This window comes from Erigeron canadensis, chromosome 6 (assembly GCF_010389155.1).
Source record: "Erigeron canadensis isolate Cc75 chromosome 6, C_canadensis_v1, whole genome shotgun sequence".
Classification (NCBI taxonomy): Eukaryota; Viridiplantae; Streptophyta; class Magnoliopsida; order Asterales; family Asteraceae; genus Erigeron; species Erigeron canadensis.
Window position 1 is genome coordinate 31096527 of NC_057766.1, and position 26253 is coordinate 31122779.

Genomic DNA, 26253 nt, shown 5'->3' on the forward strand with positions numbered 1-26253 from the left:
AATATGACTTTAAAGGTTGAACTGTTGAAGTATATAGTTATTTACTAGGTGGCATAGAGATCTTTTGACAGCAAATTTAGATGTATATGTAATTGAGAACTTTTAATATATTCTTTTACAAAAGTATGTTTTGGTTTAAAAAAGTGAAGTATATGTTTTTTTTGACGGCTTATCTTATTCTAATTTTTATTAATATATTACCAGATAAATATACAAACTAATAATAATAAAACTAGTTTGGATAACTTATATAAGTAAATAAAAGAAAAAAAATAGTGTTCTGCGTTCTGGATGGTTCTGCAACCATAACAGCTTAAAAGTAATGAAGTGATAAAATCTGATGTGGCATTGAGTTAGCGTTCTGGATAGTTCTGCATACCTGGACTATACCTAATGCTCTTATATTCCAAAAATGCCTTTCTTCCTAAGTCTACATGTGCAACTTAAACCACTACTAGCTAGCTAGTGAGGTCATATCCAGTTTCTTCTCTATATTTTACCTAGATTATTGATAAACTCAAAATGTCCTTTATTTTTATTCACTCATATCTAGTTTCTTCTCTATATTTTAACTAAATTATCGATAAACTCAAAATGTCCTTTATTTTTATTCACTTTTTTAAAAATCTTCACATTCTATTTGAAATATTTATAATACTCTTAATAAACTTTATTTACAATATTTATCTTTAAATCTTCAATAAATACATTACGGTCTTTTTTATATTAATTACCTTTTAAATTAATAACCACACTGTTACCGTCACCCGTCGCCGCCACCACTATCGTCTTAACTACACTGCCAGATCCTACAGACATATGACTAGTATATCTCTTATATTAATAAAACAAAATTGTTTTTAGAAGATATTTTTAGAAAAAAACTTACGTGGCAAGCTAACATCCTATTTTTAAGTTACCTTTTAAAAAATTATGACATCATGTGTTTTAATTTTTCTTTTTCTTTTTCTTTTTCTTTTTTTCTTTTTTAATATTCTACTTATCTTTTCATATTTCAAATGTATCTATAATTTTTTTATTCATAGAAATCTATTGATTAAAAATTGGTAAGGTTTTTTTAATATTTGTTTCATGTTACCTTCATTTATATTTATAATAGATTTCATTCATATACAAACTCGGTTCATTGTTATAAATAATAAGAAAAAAAATTATGTTGTTTTTAATTGGCTATAAATGTTCTATTCGAAGTAGTTTATTTTTATTTTTGGGTTTGTTTACTTATTTTAAACATTAAAATTTTCATTTGAGTTTTGTGTAATTTTAATTTGATTTAATAATTCTAAGACTCACTTGCTATAAGGTTTATCTTTCTCATATAAAAAAAAAGTTATGTTGTTTTTAATTGGCTATAAATGTTCTATTCGAAGTAGTTTATTTTTTCCTGCGTTTGTTTACTTATTCTAAACATTAAAATTTTCATTTGGGTTTTGTGTAATTTTAATTTGATTTAATATTTCTAAGACTCACTTGCTATAAGGTTTATCTTTCTCATTTAACTTGCTAGATTTGAATGTTTATCCTTCAAAAGTGTTTATAACATTTTCATATAACTTTCTTTTAAAATTATTAGAAAAGATGGTTAATCTCTTAGAGGTGTCATCGGCAACCGATTTACTCAATATTAGGTCTATTTGGATTACACGAACGAATCAAGAAATTATTAACAAAAGTTTTATTGAAATCCCGGATTGCTTAGCTAGTATATATATATATATAAGGAAATGATCAAACCTTATAAAACAATAGCCTAAAAATTCAACTAACTATTACATTAAGACATGTGGCAAAATCAGGGGGTGAGATTAGGAAAGACAATTAGATTTAACACTTGTCATGTTTTAAAGTTTTTAAAAGGATTTTTAGGTTAATTCTAAGACGATTAATCATGTTCCATATATATATATATATATATACGAGAGATAGTGTCCGCGTGTTGCGGAGGTGAGATGGCGGAGTGATAGGTTATAGGAGGTGATAAGTCATGGAGTGTAATAGCGAAATGCTTTAGCCGTACGGGCTCCGCCATCGAATTTAAAAATTCGTCGAAAGTATCTCGAATGACATCTCTAATGAAAGAGCAAGAAATTTTAAGAACACCCATACACATTTTATAATTTATCAATATACGGTTTTTGAGATAAAAGATTTGAATGAATTAGATGAATAAAATGATTTATGGAGGAGAGAGAAAAAATAAGTGGTTAAGATTCAAAGTTATTATAGGTATATTAGGTAAGGATGTTTAAATTAATAAATAAGAAATAAGGATATTTTGGGTTGTTCAAATCATTTTTTCTAAAAAAAAAGGGCAAAATGCTTTATAAGATAGTATTAGATATATATATATATATACTTCTTTTTAAAACAAACTTCCCCTCCGCCATTTTTAACTTTCTACCTTTAAAATACCCAAATTATCCTTAATTTTCAACTTACATCTACCAAAAATATTCTTAAAATATTTTTCAACCCTATATATCCAAACTATTTCTCTCCCTTTTTCACAAATTTAAATATTACTATAATACTTTTAATGAAATTTGTTTACAACATACATCATTTAACCTTTAAAATTAACTACACAATATTCTTTTACATCCATTGTCGTTACATTAATAACCACTTTGTTACCGCCACCGCAGCCACCACCACCCTTCACCGCCACTGTCGCCCCATTGCACGGGTATCTCATTTGTGTGTGTGTGTGTGTGTATATATATATATATATATGGGAAAAGGGAATATAAGGTTGTTCGGCACCTAAGTTTAGGTGTAGAACCCCTCACATACTAATATTTTGTTATTTCTTGTTTAATGAATAAATACATGGGTCCCCTGATTTTTATGGATTAAAAAAACAATATTTGAGTGTTCCACACCTAAGCTTAGATACCCGACAGCCTTATATTCTCATCCCCTATATATATATATATATATATTATATAGGGTAATGATCAATCTTTCTAATTTTTTACCCTAAAAATCCTCCTAATTAATAGGATCGTGACATGTGGTAAATCAGCGGGTGAAATTAGGAAAGAGAATTAGTGGATTACATGTGTTAACAAATGGATATATTAGGAGTATTTTTAGGAGGATTGATTAGGGGAATTTATCATTTTCCATATATATATATATATATATATATATATATATATATATAAGTAGCTGGCTAGACTATATATATGTGTGTGTCATAAATTTAATTAAAATAAATTTCATGGTGGGACTTTCAATGGGATATACTAATATTTTTCCTGCTTACTTAAAGAAAAGATGCATCTTGTCAAAATTTTCATGTGTTTTTGCATGAGCCTTAAAAGCATAAGTGTCACTTTTTAAACTAAACAATAGTAATTAAGGTGGCAGAATAGCAGGTCTATCTTAAAAAGTAAAACATACGAGGGTTATCGTCTCTAAATAAATTTAAAATAGAATTTTCATAAATTTTGATAGCTTTATGTACCATACGAATTGAACTATACGTCTATAAGAATGATATTCTTATTAATACGTACTCCTAAATTGGAAAATGTAAAAGGGACCCAAACCGTGTGTTAGTCTAATTTGCTTATATGATTTTCTAGCTGGTTAACGTAACTGAAGCCAATTTAGAATGATATCTTGGAAAGAAAATTTTTCCACGACTTTATACGTACAACTAACATACGGAGTGATGACTGATGAGTATATCCTTTATAACAAAAATAAAGAAAAGTTAATTTTTATACTTTTATTGGAAAGAAATATTGGGTATCTTGAAAGTGCAAGGCAACAAATGTTAAAATTCTGAAGGATAAACAAATCTTGGATGCATGTGAGAATATGGCAGGCTAAGCTGTTGTTTCGATGCCTGTCCATTGTCCTCTCTGCAGGGACCCTCATCCATGGTATAAAACTTTTCCGATTATTAGGGGCAAAGGTGTAGTGCCAATTTTTTGGCAAATTGATAAGTTTTGGCAAGTTTCGACGAATAAGAAATCAACACGTGGCGTTGCCAAAACTAGCCAAAAGAGGTGGTATAGCAACCAAAACTAGCCAAAACTTGTCAATTTCATCACAAAGCAAAGGTAAACGGAATTAAATCGAACTTGTCGGAAAAACTAAAAAAATGACCGTTTTTTTGTATAAAAATAAAATTGGGCTCAGAATTTGGGGGTCGGGAATTTCGGAAGTCGGGGACACCATGGCTGCTAACCCGAAGGTTTACTCCGCCAAGATACGCATCGAATCATCCGAGTCCCATTTTTATGAACATTTGTATCATCATTGCCCATTTGATCGGCAAGCTAAAAAACTGTTCAACGATATCATCATCGGCTATGAACTACTTTTTCCGGCTACCTATTTCTTTAATGGAACAAAATCCGGCAACGCTACCAAGGAAAAATCCGACAGCGCTACCGCTAAGTTAACACTACCAAACTAATTACAAACAAGCAATTAACGACAATATAAAAAGATAAATATACATAAATATACGTATAAACAGCAACAGTATAACCGGAAACCCAAGAACAGGTTCGCCGGAAAACAAACCGCCGTAAGTAGTAGCAGCAGCAGTTAACCATAAACCCAAGAAAGGGCTCGCCGGATAGCCACAACCTCCGTAGCAACAGTAGCAGCAGTCTCATCGGAAAACTCAAGAAAGGGCTCGCCGGAAAACCGATGCAACATGCAGGAGCACCAGCAGTTCACTGGGAACCCAAGAAAGGGCTCGCCAGAAAACCGAACCAACCAAAGCAATAGGAACCATATCGATTAAACCGGAAACCCCATAAAAGGGATCGCCGGAAAATTGAATCAACAAGTAGTAAACATAGCCAACTACACCCTTACACAAGCCAAACAAAGTTTTGGCCGTAAAAAGTAAACGTTTTTTGCCGGCAACGACCGGAAACCCCAAAAAGGGGTTTCAGATCTCACCGGAAAGAGTGATATATCACGTTAGGAGCATCGGCAAGTTTTATCAGCACGTATTCTGGCAATAGAAGCCAAGAAAAACGTAGATCAAGCCTCAAAGTCGAAAACCCCCAAATTATTTTTTAGGGTTTTCGGCGAGTGGCACGAGAACAAAAATAAACGGTCACAAAGTACTCGCTCCCAAAGTTCACAAGGATCGGCCAAAACATGCCCATATATATAGCTAAAACTAGCCGATACAAATAATTAGTGGGCCTCACCTCATATGTGGTGGGCAACACTAAAAATAACTTCTGATCAGAATTACAACTAGTGAGCCTCACCTCGTATGTGGTGGGCAGCACTAGAACCCCCATGTCCTTAATCCATCAGTTAGTGAGTCTCACCAGATTGTGGTGGGCAGCACTAACTGGTAAACTAGAAAAAAAATTCTAAATTGTTACTTGCAATCTTACAGACTCATTTCCATGCTTCAATTTACAACTAAACTGATTCAAACAAGTATTTAACACAATTACAAGCATAATTCAAGTATCCATTTGACCATACAACTATTTACACAGCCGAATGGGTCATTTACCCATGTTGTCCTTTAAAGTCAAGTAAGTCATGTACTAAGCCAAAAGACCTTTACAAAACATATTGTTGCATAAATGTACTAAGCCAAACTTTACCAAAGTGACCAAATGGATCATGAGCCATGTAAGAGGTGAGATGACTAAGTGTTTACACAAAAGCACCATTCTTCTATGAACGACAATGCCTTCAAAACTTCTAGATGCAACTTCCTTCTATTCAACTATAATTCAACAAGAACTTAGCTCCTTCTTCCGAAACCACCTATGAAAAGGGTAAACATCTAAAATATAATCGAATGTTTAGTGAATAAACTTGCATATCATCATATATACGAAGGAGGGCCAATGTACAAAAGACTATCACATGTAGCTTATGGCACTGTCATGCCATATCTACATGTTCACCTTTGTATTTAACGCATTTCATGGGTCCATATAAGCAAATCATTACAATCTCAATCAAATATAAACATAAACACTGCCCTACATGGGTTATGACTACTACTTAGGCCCGTAATCAAATAGAGTCCCTACTTAGGCTTAACGCCAAATTGATTACCATACACGGAATCCACCATCATATGGTAATCGACCCGACATATATACAAGGATATGCAAGAGTACTCACCTCCTTCGTGACACAATCAACAACTCAAAATAATCTCAAATGCAATAAATCAAGCTTTCAACCTATCATATCAACACAATATGCACATAAGGTAACATTCACTCCCTTGGCTAAAAATTTCATTAGCATTCCTAACACATAACCATCACATCTTGTCATTGAGTTGCTTTCCTCCTTTAAAGGTTCATTTGATAATTCCATTCTTTTTTTTTCATCATCATATTATTCAACTAGTGAAAATCATCATTCTTAAAAAAAATCAAATTTACAAACCAACACATATATTCTTAGTTAAACTCATCTTGCAACTCAATAACAAACTAGGTTATACAAGAATTTGGGGAAAAACTATATACAATTCAATCTCTAGCAAAATCTCTAAATTTGGATATCTCAAGAACCTTAATTATTTCTCAAAACTAGGTTAGGAGTTTTATTACCTCAAGGAATAGAAGAATGAAACTAAGGATTTAAGTCACAATTTCTTCCCCCCCTTTTCAAAATTCAGCCACCACCACCACACTCAAACCCTCACTTTCAATTTTTTAGATGATAATGGAGAATTATTATGCTTATTAGTATTGAGAGATTCTTTGATTTAGATTGAATGATGAATTTGTTGGAGATGAGAAGAATGAAGAAGTATGAGAAGGAAGAAGAAGAAGAAGTGGAAGGATGTGTAAGAGAGGGAAAGGGTGGCTGACACTCTCCTGAGATGCCACACCCCTCTTCTCTTTTGTGGGTAAATTTTACCCGCCACTAAAGTTCCAATTAAATTAATCTCATGTCTAAAAATAAAATACTAGGAAATTGTTTTAACGTTAAAACTATATATAAAAAAGAGTTAATTTATTTACCTTTAATTTTGGGATGTTACAATTTATATATGGTAAAAAGAAATTTATAGTAAATTGTACTCCAATATGAATCAATAATGTATGATTATGATAAGTATATTAATAACTGTCGTAGATTTATATATATATTTATATATATATTTTTAAAAACTTTATACACATATTTATAATTAAATACTTTCTTATAAAGAGTATTGAATTTCTTAAAATTCAGCACTTTTTTTTCTTCCCAAAATACCCCTACTTAAACATAAAACCCTTATATACCCTCTTTCCCCCATTCTCTTTAATCATTACACACTTTCATCGACATCTATCACCTTCCGCCGCCGCCCTCCTTCTCCACCGCCTCCCTCAATCTCCACCACAGCCTCCCTTTTATATTGTCATCACCTTATAGCCGCCGTAACGCACGGACACTATGCTCGTTTATAATTAACAGGTCTTTTGGAAATTTGATATGATTAAATATCAAAGAATGAACTTGTATACGTTTATTGCCCTTTTCATTTTAAGCGCAATTGTCAGGGCAATTTTTTTAACGGTTAATTGAGATTATTGACGGACAATTGGAGTATGTTATTGTATAATCAGTGATATCTCCCGATCATATTTTAACACTATCATACTGTCATTATTTTGATCTATACAAATAGTTAAAAATTTAATACTATGTTACTTAGTCAATACTTTTCAAAAAAAAAATGTTACCTAACCAATACTTTTCAAAAATAAAAAAAAAAATAAAAATACACACACACATCACATAACCAATGTGGTTAGTGACCCATTTGTAAGGTCACCTTAAGATGATCCACGTGAGCAGGGTCGACACTACATATAAGTTAGGGGTAGCTCGGGTACAGGTCTATTAAACTCACATTGTGTAATTCTTTTGAAAAATTATATGTTTTCTATTAGTACTACGGGTCAAATAAATATGAGATACCAATCAATATAACTAACTATAAGCTTTTGAAAGATTATCATATCAATAAAACTTATAAGAATATGTGTGCAACTAAATGAGTAATGAAAATTATCAAAAGTGTAAAAAACATTAAAAATCCGTTAAAAATAGTCAAAAATCGTAACAATCTTAGTAGTTATTATTACTATACGCCGATACAAGATTAATGATTCAAAATTTGTGCAATAGGTCACTTAAAATTCTGATTCCACCACTACACGTGAGTTCGAGTCCCACTATCACTTTCTACATCTATTGAGATGTTATATAAAATGATTTTAAGAGTTTTGAATCTCATTTTAGACATGAGTATAATATAGAAATAGGGTTGTAATAATATGCCATTAAAAAGGAAATATAATATTACATAAAACAATGACAGACTCATTCATTAAATATGAAATACAAGTATAGTTTAAAATTAACGATAATAAGCAAACTATTGTGCTAGTATTAAAATTCATATATTTGTACAATTGTACTATTGATTTGTGTCGCATGAAAGTGTGATTGTGGATTTGTGATACTAATTAGCTAGAAAGCTTTTTAATGTATACTTTAAGAGCTAAACTATGAAAAGGTGTCTCCACATAGCACCACATATCAAGTGGTTATTTACTTATTTTACAGAAAAAAAAAAAATAATGTAATGATGGAAGTATGTGGGGGAATTTCTTGCACAAAACTTCAACATGATTGGCCAGAAAAGAACAAAGATGTCTTCGGTATGCCACCAAAAAACAACTTCAGAATTCCTAGATATCTGTGGTTTATTAAAATACAGTATATATATTGTCATCTTACATTCTTTTTTTAAGGGTCATTTTATAAATTTGATATATATTTCTTGAAAAGTTACTTCTACTAACAATTTCGCAATCAAAGTTGGTAACGGGTAAAGGTGTAGATTGGAAGGAACACCCCGATCTTTGGAACTATATTGGTTCCGATACGTGAGGGTCGTACAACTCGTATCCTGGTTCGGTCCCTCCACCAAATACTATCATAACGGAAAAATCCTCATGCATGCTGCGAGATTCGAATCTGCACCCCATATTGGTAAGGGGTAAACTAATTTCACAATCAAAGTTGGTGTGTTAGGTGTAGATTGGAAGGAACACTCCGATCCCTGGAACCGCATTGGTTTCGATACGTGAGGGCCGCACAACTCGTATCCTGGCTTGGCCCCTCCACCAAATACTATCATAACGGAAAAATCCTCATGCCTGCAGGCTGCGAGATTCGAACCTGCACCCCATATTAGTAAGGGATAAACATGGTGGGACCCAGCTTCGCAGGGGGCGGCTGGCCACTGGGCTATCAATCCAATGGTTAATCAAAGTTAAGACTATACAAAACTATTTACAGAATCTCAAATCTACTCCATTGCTCCCATATATTATTTAACAAATATAATATTAGAAAACATTTATAATAAAATTCACATGTCAAATTGATTGTGATTTTAAAAGGAATAGTTATCTTTGTTTTTCCCTGTTTCGATTCATTTTTATTTGAAAACATTGATGCATATAAAAATGTCAAAAGGATTAATATATAAGAAATGCGTCCTATACAAAAGTGTCACTTATATTCTTATATCTTTCATAAATTTTCATCTACTTTAGGTGTGATAAAAAAAAATCAATGAAAACCTAAAAAAGAAAAATTAAAAAAGAAAATCAACTCAATATATCGATGTAATATCCTTAAAATCAACCTTATAAATCAAACGAACCATGAAACCAGCAGTATAGTAGAGAGCAAGACGAGTGACAATTCCATCATTAGTTTTCGAACATGCATGATATTAATGTCGTATACATACCAGATGTTTTATATTTTCTTAATTGATTTTTTGGTTTGGTTTTTAATAATAAAAAAAAAAACCTCAAGTCGACATATGTTCGTCTCTATACATATAAATGAGACTTTTCTCCTGCTATATTTACTCTTGATCGACTTATGTTTAAAAAAACACCTATAAATCAAGTGGTTAATCGAACTTTTGACTAAAATAGGAACCTATATATTCTTGGTGTGTGTATAATTAAGTGGTTGCAACTACTACTTACTAGTTATTATTATCTTTTGGTATTTATCCATAAATATACATACTACATAGGATAGGAGAACGACTATTTTATCAATGAAATTAATCGGTTAAAAGCAATCGACTGAGTAAAACAAAAAATAAATTACAACATAAGAAATTAAACGGGATTTTTGATCCGCTCTGCCCAAGACATTTTAAAATTTCTCAATTATAATATACATGTACTTGTTAATGTAAATACGTATATATGGAAATATGGTTAACCACCACACAAAACCCTAAAAGAAATTTTTTTTTTATAAGATAAAAATGCCCTTAAATTAATTTATAGTGTGAGACATTGATAGATTCTATTGTGTACGTATAAAACACACATATATATACACGAGTTTCAGCTGTATGCTTTTTCTATCTTCATGATCATATCTCCACTTGACTTCACAAAAGAAGACTTCTATAACAGGTTAGAAAGAAAAAAAAAAAGCTTATCTTCCTACTACTCATACTTAAACAAGAAACAAACAAACTCATACTTTTGATCTCAGAAACTCAAAGTTAAAAAATATATATAGCCTTTTTTTTTGTGGATTCCTTAATTAGAGTTTGCATATATATAGATATATCAACAGTACTTAATTGTTCATCTATAAACAGTCGATCTTCTTCATTCTTTTCTCATCTTTTGATATTTGTACGTAAAAGGTTTTCATTCGTGTATATATATTTTGCGCTTAATTAAAAAATCTTCCTTTTGTGCTTAATGTTTATCTTTTTCATATTATGGCGCAACAACAAAAGCAATACTTAATTATATGGTGCATTTTAATTTGTTTGATCAAATTAACCAAGTATTTCTAGCTAGCTAGATTTTCTGGGCTGGCTACGTTTTAATTTGTTATATATACTAATTAGTTCAATTTGTATCAACATATGATATATATATATATATGCATGATCATAACATGATTAATTATGTCTTGCTTTATTTGTTTGGGAAGTCCCTATATGTTCCTGCATTCTTTTGTTAATTTGATATGCAAATTAATGTTATATAACTTGCTAGTTTTAGAGATATGCCTAGCTAGCTTGTTTATATTTATATTTTCTTCATATATATATTGCTCAATATTTCGTATTCTCTTTTTCTCAATCATTCATGCTTGATGACTTGTTGGACATTTCAAGAATAACTTTCAAACTCATCATGTCATGATCTAATTAACTATATACACTTAGCACAAAGTTTCATAGTTTTTTAACTAATTTGTAGATATTAATTTTCGATCGGGGCATGATTTGTTTCAACAAAAAGGTTACATACATACTTTAATGTTGCAAATATAATTGCAATGAATTGAACATCGATCTAAGTAACATCCATATGTCTCTAAGTAACATCCAATATTTGCAGGAATTGTTAATAGTACATGTCTAGCTTGGAGCATTATTTATTGGATGAACATATTTAGAATCATGCATTGATATATTTATTTGGATCGGATAAATAATATATTGGTGCTTAATTTATCTCTTCAAAATCAACGGAGAAAATGATTCTACCTCATGATATGGAATGCATGAAGATGGCCATGTTAAAGCATGAAGAAACATTCAAACAACAGGTACTATATATATTTTTTTGAAGAAAACATCTCAGAGCAAAATTATTGAGTCTTTTTTTTTTTTTTTTGACAATTATATGTACGTATATGATCAACCAAATGTAATTAATTAACTATTTGATTTCTAAGGTATATGAACTTCATAGGCTATATCAAACCCAAAGGATATTGATGAAGAACTTGCAAATAAGCATGCTGCAGAATCAAGAAACTCAGAGTTTGAGAAATAATCCATATGTATGCTTCGAGTATCAAAACGACTTCAACAAGCCTCAAAAACAAGATAATCTTGCAAGTAATAATAATGAGTACCACATTGATGGAATTGGAAGCACAGAGATCGAAAATGAGTGTGATATCGAGCTCACGTTAGGCCCCACAAGCAGTTATACCCGTAGGAAGAACAAATCCGCGTTAACTAGACACCTAAATTTGGATTCTATGCCAAGTTTTTCAACATCTTCAACGGGTTTGAGTCACAAAACGAGAGAAAATTTTGATAGATCATTGAACCAGCCCCATTGGTTGCGTAGAGTTTTAATCTGATCGATAATAAAAGGTGTGATCATAAACAGATTAGAACTTAATTAGTTCCTAGCTAGTTAGTTAATTTTTTGTGTGAAACTTGGGTTTTTTTGTGTGTGTGTGTGTGTGCTTCTCCTAGTTAGTTATCACTTGTTTGTGTTACATTTTTTTCATTATTGCCAGTGTTTGATATGATATGAAAGATATATATGAGTGTTAGATTTGAACATAAAACCATTTGTAACCAGTCAATCAGACAAAAAAATAACTGTCACATCAACACCACATCTGACTATCCAACTAGAGCCCACACTATCCGTCCATCACGCCATGAGCGGAAGTGGACAATGCCAAGCAAGAAGCCACCCAGCGTGCAAGGCAGCACCATACAAACCATTTCAAACAAACGCTCTAATTAAGATCCATGGACCAAGTAGATTTAGATCGGACATAAATCCATTCAACCTATCTAATTAAGTTAGCAGGTCAACACCCATGTTTAAAGAGACATGTTCATGCATTATATTCTATCTGGACCCACAAGTTTGTCCATTCATGTTCATTAAATAATGTGTGTGCATAGTTTGTTAGATCTTTTCTTAGAATCAGAGTGGAAAGTTCAACAGAAATAAAAGAGATATATATGAACATAAATAAATGTTTTGTAAGTTCAGTAGTGAGGGAGGAGTATTATTGTTATCGGTATATTATTAGGACAGTTGCATTACTATTATTATTGCTCCATATATGAGTGATCATGAATTTAAGTAGTATTTAACACACCTATAATTCATGAGCATTACTAAGATAATGTTTTATCGACTTGTACAGTTGTACAGTATGCCATGAAATATGTACAGTGTGTTAAATGTATCAAGTTATGTGGTAAATGTATATATTATATGAGAAATTGATTAGGACTTATCGTTGTTTATTTTGAACACCATTTTAACACTACGAACAGTTTCAAAAACATATACTGTATAATGGACTCTGTATATATACTACCAAGTACCAACATCATTTTATTCATATATATTAGCAGTAGTTCAAATCCCATATATACCATATATATATATACATATACTATAGCTATATATGCATATATCTATATCATGTAAAAATGTATTTTGCAACATGACAATAAGTATTTACGAATAGGAATTTATGCATTGATTACTTGCTAATACCAAAACCATCAAAACCTGCATATCAAGATACTGAATGCCTTCTATCTTTATCGGGTTTGTTCCTGCCTCTTGTACTTGAAGGCAAAAATCCATCAGCATGAAGAAATGGTGTGATTTTCCCAAGTTTTTTCGTCACCGTGCTTATCAATGATTTTTTAGGCAATGGTGGTTTACCAGGCAATGGTGGCTTAGTAGCAGAAGTGGTTGTTCTGCTTGCATTGTTGACCCGTGCAGGCTTATTAGCTGTAGTAGATGTCTCGATCTCTTTTAACCGTGTTTTCATCTTCAGAAGCTCGAATTTGAGCTCCTGATTTTCCTTTCTTAAACTTGTGATTTCATCTGATAATGAGTTTTGAGATTTTGGGGTGCCATTTGAGATCATATGGTTAGGGGACTCACTTTCTTGTAACCGTTTCTGTTCGTAGTAAAGAACCTGAACCACAGTTTGAACGGGAAGTCTTTCGTTCTGGGATGCATGGGCACGGGCTTCACGGGATAGCTTTTGACAGTCCATTAAACTGCAGACTTTCTTTCGATCCATGTCACTTATAGTTGAATGTGCCTAAAAAATTTGAATGTAAGATTTGGTCAATGTGCAATCTTAGATTTTTAAAACACACAATCTGTTTGGATGATATAACACTATATGGCATTGTTAGATCAAAATTTATATGCTAAGTTTTGTATACAATAGTATGGTATAAAGGTTACCAGGGAAGGCGTGTATTTCCATCACCCGTGACCATTTTCTATCAAAAGGTTAATTCGGTCTGTTTCATCTCTACGTTAACGTATAAAACCAAAAAATATTATCTTAACAAGAAACGGGCCAAATGGAATGGACGGGACAATCTGGTCGAAAGTAACATAAAATTTAGTATTTTTGTTAATCATTTTATTCAAAAAACTAAGTTTATATTGAAGTAGTATAGTTTTCTTAATCACATTTTGCACTAATTGTTTACTAAGATCTGTATTCTTGAGCAACAGAGTATTTACCCACACCAAAAAACTGCCCCTTTTTATCCATAACTCTACCTGCTTGACCCACCCATTTTGCCAATCATAGTCAACACTGACTAAGGGGGGTAAGCCAATTTACGTAGGATCATTCTTTAGTCTCTTGCAGTGCATCAAAACCCATACCCATATCTTCATTATCTTTGAGTTATATAAACCACAACCATGAAATGCAATAGCCTATCATAATGTCAATTAAATACCGAATAGATACCAATTACCATACCTTCAAGTAAATATCAATGGCTCTGTACATTCCATCATCTGTCACACGTAAATCCGCAGGAATACATTCAGCAAAACTTATAAATCTTGAAACCATTAAATTTCGGTCTGAAGCTATTTTAGCAAGAAAGCTTTCCATTAGCATCCCAATATTCTCCTTGTCTCTCTCCATAGGAGAAACACTGTCTTCACCACACGACTCCATAGAATTATCTTCAATGTAATTTGACATGATTTGTTGCACTGTATCAACATCAAACAATGTATCACCATCAAAGCAAAAGGAAGGAATCAATATATCGTCTAAAACCGCCTGCGAGAGTTGTGAGGCCATTCTTTTCTCTAAATCTATCCTGCATGCCACAGTTGTGTCTAAGCATTTGGCAGCTCGAAGCAACATTGAGAGAAAGCTTATTGATATTGCATTCCTTTCCCTTGGTAAGAGGCCAACTATTGTTTCTAAAACAACCCTCTTCTCATGTTCTTGTCCTGGATCAAGATTTTTCTTGGATTTTCCAAAGATTTCCTGCTTGTTTAATAGGAATATACCGAATATTGGATGTTAACTATATATACTAACAAAGAAATGTTACATGAATCACTACAGTTTTCAGCTGCAACCATCCAAAGTGAATGGTCTAAACCATTTGAAAAGTGTGACTTATAGTAGTAATATGAACTTCAGATTTTAACTGCAGAAAACTTGTCCGGAGACTGCAGACCGACTATTTTTGAGCAGCATGATTGAAAATCATGGAAAAAAACATTATAGTGTGTGAACAAACTATATTAGGGGTTGAATGGGTCAAATTGGTTACAAGTGACCCGGTTGCAAAGTCTTTTCTTGTAAATCTATATTTTAACAACTATTTGTCGAGTTCAAGGAAACATGTAACAAATGTTTGTGGGTCAACCCAACGTGACTCAGCCGTTCTACCACCTCTGATGTGAGCAAGAATCTTACCAAACCGCGAAGAGATTTTTGTGCATATAGCATTAGAACTGGACCAAGTGCAAATTGCTTGAAACCCCTAGAAACCAATGCAAGGAGAACCCTTTGGAAGATATCAATTCTAAGAGCAATCAAGTCTTCAGCCCACCAGTCGACAACAGAAACTTGACTTTTTTCGGTGACCATGAACGCTATAATGTCTACACATCGATCAATCAGTTTTACCTTTTCAGATATTGGTAAGAGATTTACTGATGATTGCAGGATGGAAATTGCACAAGATAAGTTCCTAAGCCCCATATCATCTAAATACGCCTCGGTTATTGATACAAGATTTCCACTTGCATATTCTTCTGTCATTTCAAGATATTCTGCCACACATCTAGCCATTGCAATGTTTTCTGTACATAACTCCACATCTGTGTCATAACAAAACTTTGCAGCAAGTTCAAACCCTGCAGGCCCTCCTGGGATTTCAGGGATTGATACTACAGAGAGATCCGCATATTCGGAGTCTAACAATAGTTTCTTTATGTACCCACACTTTGAGACTAAAGGAAACTGCAGCAGTGAAGAATCAAGTTTAGGACTATATAAACTGGACTAACAAAACAAGAATGTTAACGTTTTATCGGCGTTTTATATCTTTAACCATAAGTAGATTGTTATTCCAAAAGCTGAAATCAAGTTAAAATCTTTGTAACAAGATAAAACTCTTCAAGATTAACAAAAAGTTGGGAATTTATCTCAAAATATGATTTATAGCACATAGCTAAAGTATAGAAAAGAAAGTGTACCTTGTGTATTGAAAACGAAGCACTTCCTACACAAACTGTAACATCACTTGGAACCTCTTGTGAGACAATCCTGCCAAATTAGGAAAATATATAAGATATGTCAACCTAACGATCTTAGATTATGTCTTTCAAAAATTAGGAAAATACTTCAGGGATATAAATATATGATACAAAAGAAAACCATAGTACTTAAGTCGTTTAAGTGCAGTTCCCGTGCTGTTCAAAAAAAAAGTGCAGTTTCCCTACATTTATATATGTTCGTTACTAGAAACTTACAATACTTTTTAGTTATCATGATTAGCATACTCATTAAACATGAGCAAACTAGTAAATCAGTAAAAAGGCGAATAAGAGTGAATGCAAACCAATCACTAATTCTCTTCATGGCATCAGAATTAAGCTCTTTTTTCGTAGTAGCAAGTTCAAGTGTTGTGGGCAGCTCAAGTTTTTCTTGATGAACTTCCAACATGGTGATACTTTTGCAATCTCAAGATTAATCATGTCCTACACTTTACTACATATAGCATAAATATAGAAAGAAGAAACAATCATTCTCAACTTTTCAAAATTATGTACATTAGCGTGTGGTCCATTCGCTTATGTTTTTGATTTGAAATGACCAATGTATATTGTAAAATACCGACAGCGGGCATCAAAATTTAGCCAAATAATGTGACATATAGGGATGAATGAGTCTTATCAAGTTTTTCAAGATTAGGATAGTGGTATTTGTGAGTGTGTGGTGGTGGATTTTATGGTTTTGGCCTGTGGGAGACTTTGGCTAAAGATTGGAAGTTTGGCAGTTTCTTAGTAAGGTGCATTTTATCAACCACATAATGCTCATCTTTTAGACAGTGAAATAAATGAACTTACAATCACATCATCCTTAACCTGGTTAACTAAGCCTGTGAAGGCGTCGAAATCGAGATTATGGTTAACTAAACTCTGTTGTTGATGATGATGATTCTTGGCCACACTAATGGCTCAAAAAAGGTGATATGAGATTTGGAATGTAATAAAAAGGTGACAGGGAAACTTGGTCCATGCTTGTCATGGAGACCATTTCAACATTTTCTTCCAAACTTATCATTATCACTTGGAAGAAAAAGAAAATTATATACAAGAGAATCTATAGCATTTTTCTTATATATATATTGATAAATTTGAATGGATTTTTTTTTAATGGCATTCTATTCTACTTCTACTCCTAAATTACACGTATGCCTGAAAACCAGGACTCTCGAAAAACCCTGAGAAGTGAGACTCGAACCCAGGTAGATCTTCCCAAAATCAAAGACCTTACCAATGGATTATCGAATATTTTTCCTTATCACCCCAATATTTTTATCGAAGGAAGTTCAAAAATGAGACTTTAATATTAATATGAAATGTTTGAATACAAAACTTAGTTTGTAATAACATATTGATAACTCTCAATATCAAATCCTTTAAAAGTAAATGAAAGAAATTACATGTCATCTTAGGTTCTTACTTCTTTTAGCCTAAAACAAACATGTTCATATGAATATGATTAATGAGCTCAGCCCAAATATCTTCAAACCATTATCATCATCTTAAAGAATAGCCCGCCCCTTCAACAATAACCCAGCCCAAATGATCTTTTAATCATCATATTCGGTAGTCAGTACTAACCAAGTCACCATCTTCCCGGCACACACACAAACACACTAAACCTTATCCACCCGCAAAACCCCAAGAAAACCTCCATGTTTCCCCACCTTCACTATTCAATATCTCAACACTCTTGATTGCCCAATATCTAAACCTGACCCTGACCCTGACCCTGACCCAGATGGAGCTTTCTTCACCATTAAAACCCACAAATTCACCAATCTTTCACAAAACCCATGACCACTTTTCTTTCTCATCTTCACTTTCACCTTTCCCAATCAAAACCCAGTTTCAAAATCCAAACTTTAGAAAGCCCTTTTCATTAAACCCTAAAATACTCTCTGCAATTGATTCCCAAGAGCAAGAAAAACTTCCCCAAAATAGCCCACAAAGATTACTTAAAGAATTATCTCAAAGACAAAAATTCATTTCCCCAAATAAAAGAATACCCCCAAAAAGATTTATATTAAAACCACCTTTAGATGATGCTAAATTGGCCCAAAGATTTCTTAACAGCCCACAATTATCATTAAAGCAGTTTCCTTTATTAAGTTCTTGTTTGCCATCAATGAAATTAAACAATGCTGATAAAATTTGGATAGATGAGTATTTACTTGAAGCAAAACAGGCACTCGGGTATCCGTTAGAATCGTCCGAAAGTTACGGGGATGATAACCCAGCTAAACAATTTGATACATTGTTGTATTTGGCATTTGGGCATCCACATTGTGAGAGAACGAATGCGAGACATGTGCGGTCTGGGCATTCGAGGTTAGGTTTTTTGGGTCAGTATGTGCTTGAATTGGCTATGGCTGAGTTTTTCTTGCAGAGGTATCCGAGGGAGTCTCCCGGGCCGATGAGGGAAAGAGTGTATGCTTTGATTGGAAAAAAGTTTTTGCCAAAATGGGTTAAAGCTGCTAGCTTGCATAACTTGATTTTTCAGTATGATGATATGGATAGGCTTGTTAGAAAAGAACGAGAACCGCCGGTGAAGTAAGTACTTTCATAAAATCTCCATCATATATATAATTTTATCTTCCATGGTTATGAAGCTATATGTGACCATTAAGACTTTAAGTTAGGAAAATGATACATAACAGAAAGACACTAAATGCATTTAAGCAAATGATATATAAAGATACACAATGATTGGAAAATGCATTATAAATCAATATACTTTCGTAGACATATGATGGGCTCTATGTATAAGAAGTTTCTAATTTTGGCGTGTCTAGCTATGAACCAATTTTAAGATTTGGCCTAATGTATTGAAATCCACTACCTTATAAGATAGCTTGGAAGATGAAATCTAGTTATGAGTAACAATGTCTAAGAAGTTGTATGTATTATCATACTTTGCGTGTATTATCGACAACCTTTGTAAAACCTAGCTTTGAATATTACCCGAGTTAAAATGTTTGACTCTGGCCCTTTTGAGATGAAATCTGGGATTTTCATCCTCAATCTAAAAAATTTGTGTCTAAGACTTGAGATCTTGATCATATCAAATCTAAGTCAATGACTGATTTAATCTTGTTTCGAATATAAGCAAACTTTTACAATTAACAGTAATGCTTTTGGAAAAATTAAGGCCCCATTTGAAAAAGATCATGACATCATAAAATGGCGGCCGAATTGATTAGAAGTTGTATTTTCCTTAGGACAGAGATAATTGGAACATCACATTATGCTGTTCTATATTTGCCCTAAAGCTAGCTCTAGTTTTGTATCTAAAGGAAAATATTACACTTTTTATGTGCAGGTCCGTTGTTTGGGCTTTGTTTGGAGCGATTTACTTGTGTTTTGGTATGCCGGAAGTTTACCGTGTACTTTTTGAAGTATTTGGGATGGACCCTGAAGATGAAGAGTGCCAGCCTAAATTAAGAAGACAACTTGAAGATGTTGACTATGTCTCTGCTGAATTTGAAGGAAAAAAACTCGGTTGGCAAGAGGTTGCTACTTACAAGGCAAGCTCTAATAAACTTCATTGCTATACTATATTTAGCCTGGATAGCAAATGGGCAGGTTAGGCCGTTATGGGGTTCAATCATGGATCAGGCTGTGTTCGATGTTGTAAAAATCTGATTACAAGGCCAAGTAGTCTCCATTTCTTATCTAGCTAGTTTCAATTTATCTTACCCGCAGAGATTAACAGAACCTGAATTGATCCATTTGCTACCAAATGGGTTGAACTTGCCACCTATAATCTTCAATGAATGAGGCATTTACTCCCCTAGTTTAAAGAAAAAGATATATATATATATATATATATGGGAAAGATAATTTGAGACCAACTAAAAAAAGTCCAAAAAAAGACCATTGATTTTCGTAACTTACACACCACCATCATCATCTACTACGATATACAAGACTTTTTTGTAAAAACACTAAGACTTTCCAGCGACGGGCCCACAGAAAAATCATGTGTAAGTGTGTAAGTTAACTTACACATGATTTTCTGGTGGGCCCGTCGCCGGTAAGTCTTAGTGTTTTTACAAAAAAGTCTTGTATATCGTAGTAGATGATGATGGTGTACAAAAATCAATGGTCCTAGTTGGTCCTAAAATAAGAGGTGGTCTCAAAATATCTCACCCCTATATATATATATAAAATAACCCACCCCTATATATATATATATATGTTTTCATATTTGTCTAATGATATGTAACTTCAAATGGGTAATTTTTTTTTGGATTCACAATAAAGATTGCAGCAAGATTTTCCTTAAGTATTACCATTTGTATTTGTAACTTCATGAAAACTTTGTTAAAGGTAAGGTTATTACATATTTGGGAGAGACTGAGGGAGGTAGAATGCTGGTTCTTATGAGGTTGAGTGAAATATGTTGATTTCATACTATATGCTAAGGGAAGATCTCTTTTTTTTTTTTTTTCTTTTTTTAAAATGGACGGCTTTCCACCTTCACATGAAGATATGAATTCTTTAACAGGTTAATTACTATTTTTATGGTGTTAGAACTTATAATAAAATATACCCCTGTAACTCGTACAAAGTTACATATTATGTGAATATATATACAGTAATTGGTTCGATCTCAAAGGTCTATTTATGCGTACCTTCTTTTAGTCAGCCTTCTTGTTTTTATGAGATTGTTTCATATTTCTTTGGTTAAGAGAAAGGCATTCACCTTTTGATTTATTCTGCTAAGTGTATTAGTTTCACCTTCAAATGGCTACCCGATGTCTGTAAACTTAGAAAAGAACAAAATTACTAGTGGTTACTAAAAGCTTAATGGCAACTACTGGATGTAGAAATTTCAACGAATTTTCTTAACTTTGGGTCAGTTGGGTTTTATACTATCTCAAACGAGTTCAATCAAAATATTTATCTAGAAGAAAGTAGCCCAGAGTCTATATGCATATGACCTCTTATATCATTATATTCAAAAAGATCCGATTGTACCACTAGAAATAATGCATTTGAAAACTATCCGCTTTTGACCTATTACCAAACCCACCCATCTTTTGCCACCTCCATATTCAAGAAAATGTTGTTGCTGCCTGTGTTGGTGTTGGTGAGGGTTTGTAATAAGAATAAACCTATGGGATCTAAATTGGGAAGTCAGAGCATGTCTATATACTGGAATAGAGGGAATTAAATCTGTTACAGTTTTTTTTTTTTTTTTTGTATTTATGAATTTGAACCTGAATTGCCAACTCATATCTCTCTTATGTACATTTTGCAGCCTCCTGAAGATGCCCTTTTTGCTCACCCAAGGCTTTTCCGTGCTTGCGTACCACCAGGGATGCATAGGTTTCGAGGAAATATATGGGATTATGACTCTCGACCTCAAGTTATGAAGACATTAGGATATCCCTTGCCAATGAAAGATAGAATCCCAGAAATTACCAATGCCAGAAACATAGAACTTGGCCTTGGGTTACAGGTGAACTTATCTTTTTTGTATTTCTTAGTATTAAACATTTTTTGATACAAATATACGCACTCATATTAGTAACCCGGGATGCTTATTTGAAATGCAGCTTGCATTCTTACACCCATCAAAGCACAAGTTTGAGCATCCTCGGTTTTGCTTTGAACGACTTGAATACGTTGGCCAAAAGATCCAGGTAAGCCTTCTTGCAGCAACTTTAAACCTTGAGATGTAATATTGAGCACCATATTAGCTTTAAAATCTGTGTAATGGTAGTAATAAGTTAACCGCTAAATATAGTGCTACTCAAATAAATGGCTATTACAGAACTCCTAACAGAATATTAGTAATTCTCCTGCATTAATCCATGATGTTTTGGCAAACATTGTATGTTGCTTGATGAAAAAGTATATGACCCCATTCATGTGCAAATCAACTTTGCAGGATCTTGTAATGGCAGAGAGGCTGCTTATAAAGCATATAGATGCTCCGGGAAAATGGTTGCAGGAGAAACACCGACGTATTCTTTTGAACAAGTTTTGTGGCAAGTACCTGAGAGAAAAACACCTCCACCGTTTCATAATTTACAGCGAGGAAGTAATAGATTCCTATGAGCACAATCGCAGGCTCAGGAACCCTGCCACCACCTCTGTACAGCAAGCCATTCACGGACTTTCATACACTGTCTATGGCAAACCGGATGTTAGACGACTCATGTTTGAGGTTTTTGACTTCGAACAAACTCAACCCAAAGCCGTATGACTGTTGGATCGATATGATGAACCAGATCTTGCATTTGATATTGGGTTGTTGCATGTAGATTAATGTAACCATCTCTTTCTTTTGTTTGACAATAATTATATAGAGTTGTATGATTAGAAAAGAAAAGGTGTTGTTGAGGTCCGTAGCAAGGGCAAAAAGCAGAGTTTGGAAAATATTTGATGAAGAATGTAATATGATTACTTGTGTAATCTAAGTAGATCAAAAGATGATAGTTCATGTATGTCATTATGACTTTGTTTGATAGATATGTTGGGTGCAAGTGTAAGGTTAAAAAGGTATAAGCAATCTGTTTTGGATCTCATCATTGGTGTTTCTACGGTTCATCACATATCTATGTTGTGATAGGCACTCAAGTCTCAACCGTGTAAGGTTTTCAGTTGGTTCTTGTATGTGTAAGCATTATGATTGCTGGCTCTGTTTCCTTGGTTGCTCTGATATGACACACGGGTTAGTTTGTTCACATGAGATCGAGTTCAAGTTGTTTCCTATCACTTTCATGCCTGCACAAGTGTTTGCACATATGGTGGTTAAGAGTTTGTTGATTGGGTGTTGATAATCAGTTTGAGTTAGATCAAAGCCCCGATGATTGTTTGTCTCTGTAAATTCTTCACCACTCAACATTTAAAACTTCACGGAAAACTTGGATTAAGTATAGGGTAACTAACTTTTACATTTTTCTTATTGTACGAATGTAACTTTCATTTGGTACATTCTATATAATTAACCATCTAAATTGAAAGATTAATGTAAATTTTTTATGTTGACCAATCAATAACTTCTACGTAACAACTCAAATGGTGTACCACGTATACACTTTTATATTAATTATTCAATTTAGCGGGTTAATTACATATAATGAACCAAATGAAAGTTACATTTACTTATTTACGCAGTAAGAAAAGTGTAAAAGTTACTTACACCTCGAAATGCTAAATCCGGAAAATTCAATATGAACCTTAGTGACGCTATTCAGTGGGTATGTCTACCTAAAATTGACCTTACATGAAATTGAACCACAAGAGAATACACTGCCCTATAAAACTTGGAGAACAACGAAAAGAGTGGGAAAAAAACTAAAAATGCACACGCGTAATGCATCATTGCATCTGGTGGATGATTTATTGTAGTTTACATAAAATTCGTAAATTTTATTCGCAATATGCATCAAAAGATGACGATGGCTAGCGGCCAACGCAATTTGTTTAGCACAGACGCATTTAAAAGTGGAGCTAAATATGTAAATTATTACGAGCATGGTACCCGTGCAATGCGGCGGCAGTAGTGGGGAAGGCGGTCTGATTTATTAGGGATTTTTGGTAGTTACGTAAAGAAAAAAAAACAAAAGAGTCCAAGGGCAAATAAGGTATTTCAAAGACAGAAATATTCAATAGGGGGGGTTTGCTTTATTAGGGAGTAGAGATATAAACAATAAAATAAGTAAAGTAAACACCCAATGCTATTTTTCACGCGTTTATGGTCTCAATACCTCGACCGTATATGGGGAGGTTAAGATGTAGACAACCTTACCCTTACCACGAGGTATATAGAGGTTGCTTCCAGGTTTTGTTTAAGATATAAAAGAAACTCCAACCTTGTAAAGCATGAGGATAAAACCCTTAAGCTCTATCTTCAGAAACGATGATCTTAACCACTTATTCAACCTTATAAGTTAATATACAAATAATATAAATCTTAAATGATAAGGTAAAAGGGGAATAGTCATTATTATTATTATTATTATTATTATTATTATTATTATTATTATTATAGTTCAAAATTTTAAACGGTTTATAGTGTAATAAAACAAAACTATACCACTTATTTATAATTTTCTAAAATATTTCCATCACCACCTTTACGTATGCTACATTTACATCAAAATACATCACTCGACACCGCCACTGCTACCACCACCAATAGTCGTCACCATCTCCACTAGTCGCCGAAACCACTAGACCTTCGTCACAGCCACCACAATCACATCGTTTGGGTACAGTATTAGTTGTATTTTAGATTTTATATAAAACACGAGGTTTCCTTTTCAAACTTCCAAAGAATAATTTGGAAATTTCCAAGCATATCATGTTGCTCCTTATAGGGCGTCAGCCACGCTTCCGGCGTGCGTTCGACGCAGGTTTCGACCTAGACGCTAGTAGCACCGGCGGCGTCTGGGAGTTTACTTCCGATTTCAGACGCGAGAAAGAGGCTCTAGGTGGGGTCCGAAATTAAAAGAAAAACATTAATTTATTCTAATTTAAAACTAACGACTACTTTTTTTTTTCAAACCTCTATTTATTCCCAACTTTACATAACATTTCAAATCACAACTTATTTTTTTCTACTCCTTTTCATCTTCCATAAACCATTTACCATTTTTCATAAACCATTCCATTCACAATGTCTAGAAGTGTGTAGACTCAATCAGAAGATCTTTGTTTGTCGAGGTGTTGGGTGATGAGGAGTCCGGTTACGGGTAGGTGTGAAATGAATAATCTCGGCGTATCCTTTTGGGACGACATTACTGAAATGTTCAACACGGAGACCACTAGAGGACCATGAAGCAAGGCTCAACTACAAGGTCACTGGACCAGGATTCGGAAGGAATGCAAACAGTTTGAGGCAATTTGCTCGCAGTTGAATGCACAGGAGATGGCTGACAATGATGACGAGCAATATTATGCAACGGCGCATCAGATATATCGGGAGAAGCATTGCAGGGGCTTTAGATACGAACACTGCTTCTGGCAGCTTATCTTTGTTCCTTTTTTGTTGTTCTGGATTATGAAGTAGACTTTCTACTTTGATTAAGTAAGCTTTAGTTTTTTTTTAAGTGTGTTTTAGCAATTTGAATTGTGTGTTGTCTTTTACAATTGTAATGTTTTTAAGTATTTTAATAAAATAAGTCTACTTTAAGAACATAAGTTTATTTATAATTTTAAAAACATTACAAACTTACGACAGAAAAACGTACAACATAATATTAAAAGAGGCTACTTATTTCTTTTGGGCATAAACTGCTTTGGCAGTGTTGATGAACTCATTCAAGGTGATACCAATGGGTTAAATGCCCAGTGGTACCGTACCCCTAACAATGGAGGCTTGGGGGCGCACGTCCTGGGTTCGAATCTCGTTCCCAACCAAGTCTTCAGGGGTTTTCACCGGGCATGCGTATATGCGGTAAACGCGCTGAGTACCAATAGGTACATGGCTCCAGAGGGTGGCCACCAACTTACCCTTTTTTTTTAACTCATTCAAGGTGATGACCGCACAAGCAATTTCTTCCACAGTTTCTTGAATCTTGTCAAACTTCCCCTGCAAATAAGTAAAGTATTGACACTCAAGCTCAGTACAATACCCCGTTTATATATAATTGATTTGATCTTGACACCATTTCTTTTTCGCTTGAAGTTTTAGACCAATTTCAACAAGTTGGTCTTTGAACATTTGGTGATCGAGGATATCAGCCATAATACTGTCATTCACTTGATCGACAGTCATTGGTCGTTTTTGGTAAGAGGCATTTGATGAAGAAGCCATTGCAGATGTATAAAAGTTTGAGTATTGAAATGAAATATC

General features: G+C 33.5%; 3 protein-coding genes across 4 annotated transcripts; 2 read left to right on the top strand and 1 right to left on the bottom strand.

Annotated features, from left to right (window-relative positions):
• Positions 1–10421: 10421 nt before the first annotated feature.
• On the top strand, positions 10422–12356 carry LOC122605310. Of its 2 annotated transcripts, none has more exons than XM_043778228.1 (3): positions 10422–10499; positions 11448–11658; positions 11788–12356. In XM_043778228.1, the coding sequence occupies exons 2-3, from the start codon at positions 11587–11589 to the stop codon at positions 12202–12204; spliced, it is 489 nt and encodes a 162-aa protein (XP_043634163.1). In that variant the 5' UTR covers positions 10422–10499; positions 11448–11586; the 3' UTR covers positions 12205–12356. The 2 variants fall into 2 exon arrangements, with proteins under 2 accessions (XP_043634163.1, XP_043634164.1); XM_043778229.1 differs by having other exon boundaries at positions 11805–12356.
• An 829-nt stretch (positions 12357–13185) lies between these two features.
• LOC122603303 (BTB/POZ domain-containing protein SR1IP1-like) lies at positions 13186–16931 on the bottom strand. The gene is made up of 5 exons (XM_043775974.1): positions 16733–16931; positions 16368–16437; positions 15583–16131; positions 14620–15144; positions 13186–13935 (listed from the first exon to the last, which is right to left on the bottom strand). The coding sequence occupies exons 1-5, from the start codon at positions 16834–16836 to the stop codon at positions 13396–13398; spliced, it is 1788 nt and encodes a 595-aa protein (XP_043631909.1). The 5' UTR covers positions 16837–16931; the 3' UTR covers positions 13186–13395.
• Positions 16932–18014: 1083 nt separating this feature from the next.
• LOC122605269 (ribonuclease III domain-containing protein RNC1, chloroplastic) lies at positions 18015–22920 on the top strand. The gene is made up of 5 exons (XM_043778178.1): positions 18015–18992; positions 19762–19966; positions 21706–21906; positions 22004–22090; positions 22339–22920. The coding sequence occupies exons 1-5, from the start codon at positions 18181–18183 to the stop codon at positions 22654–22656; spliced, it is 1623 nt and encodes a 540-aa protein (XP_043634113.1). The 5' UTR covers positions 18015–18180; the 3' UTR covers positions 22657–22920.
• The last annotated feature ends 3333 nt before the right edge of the window (positions 22921–26253 follow it).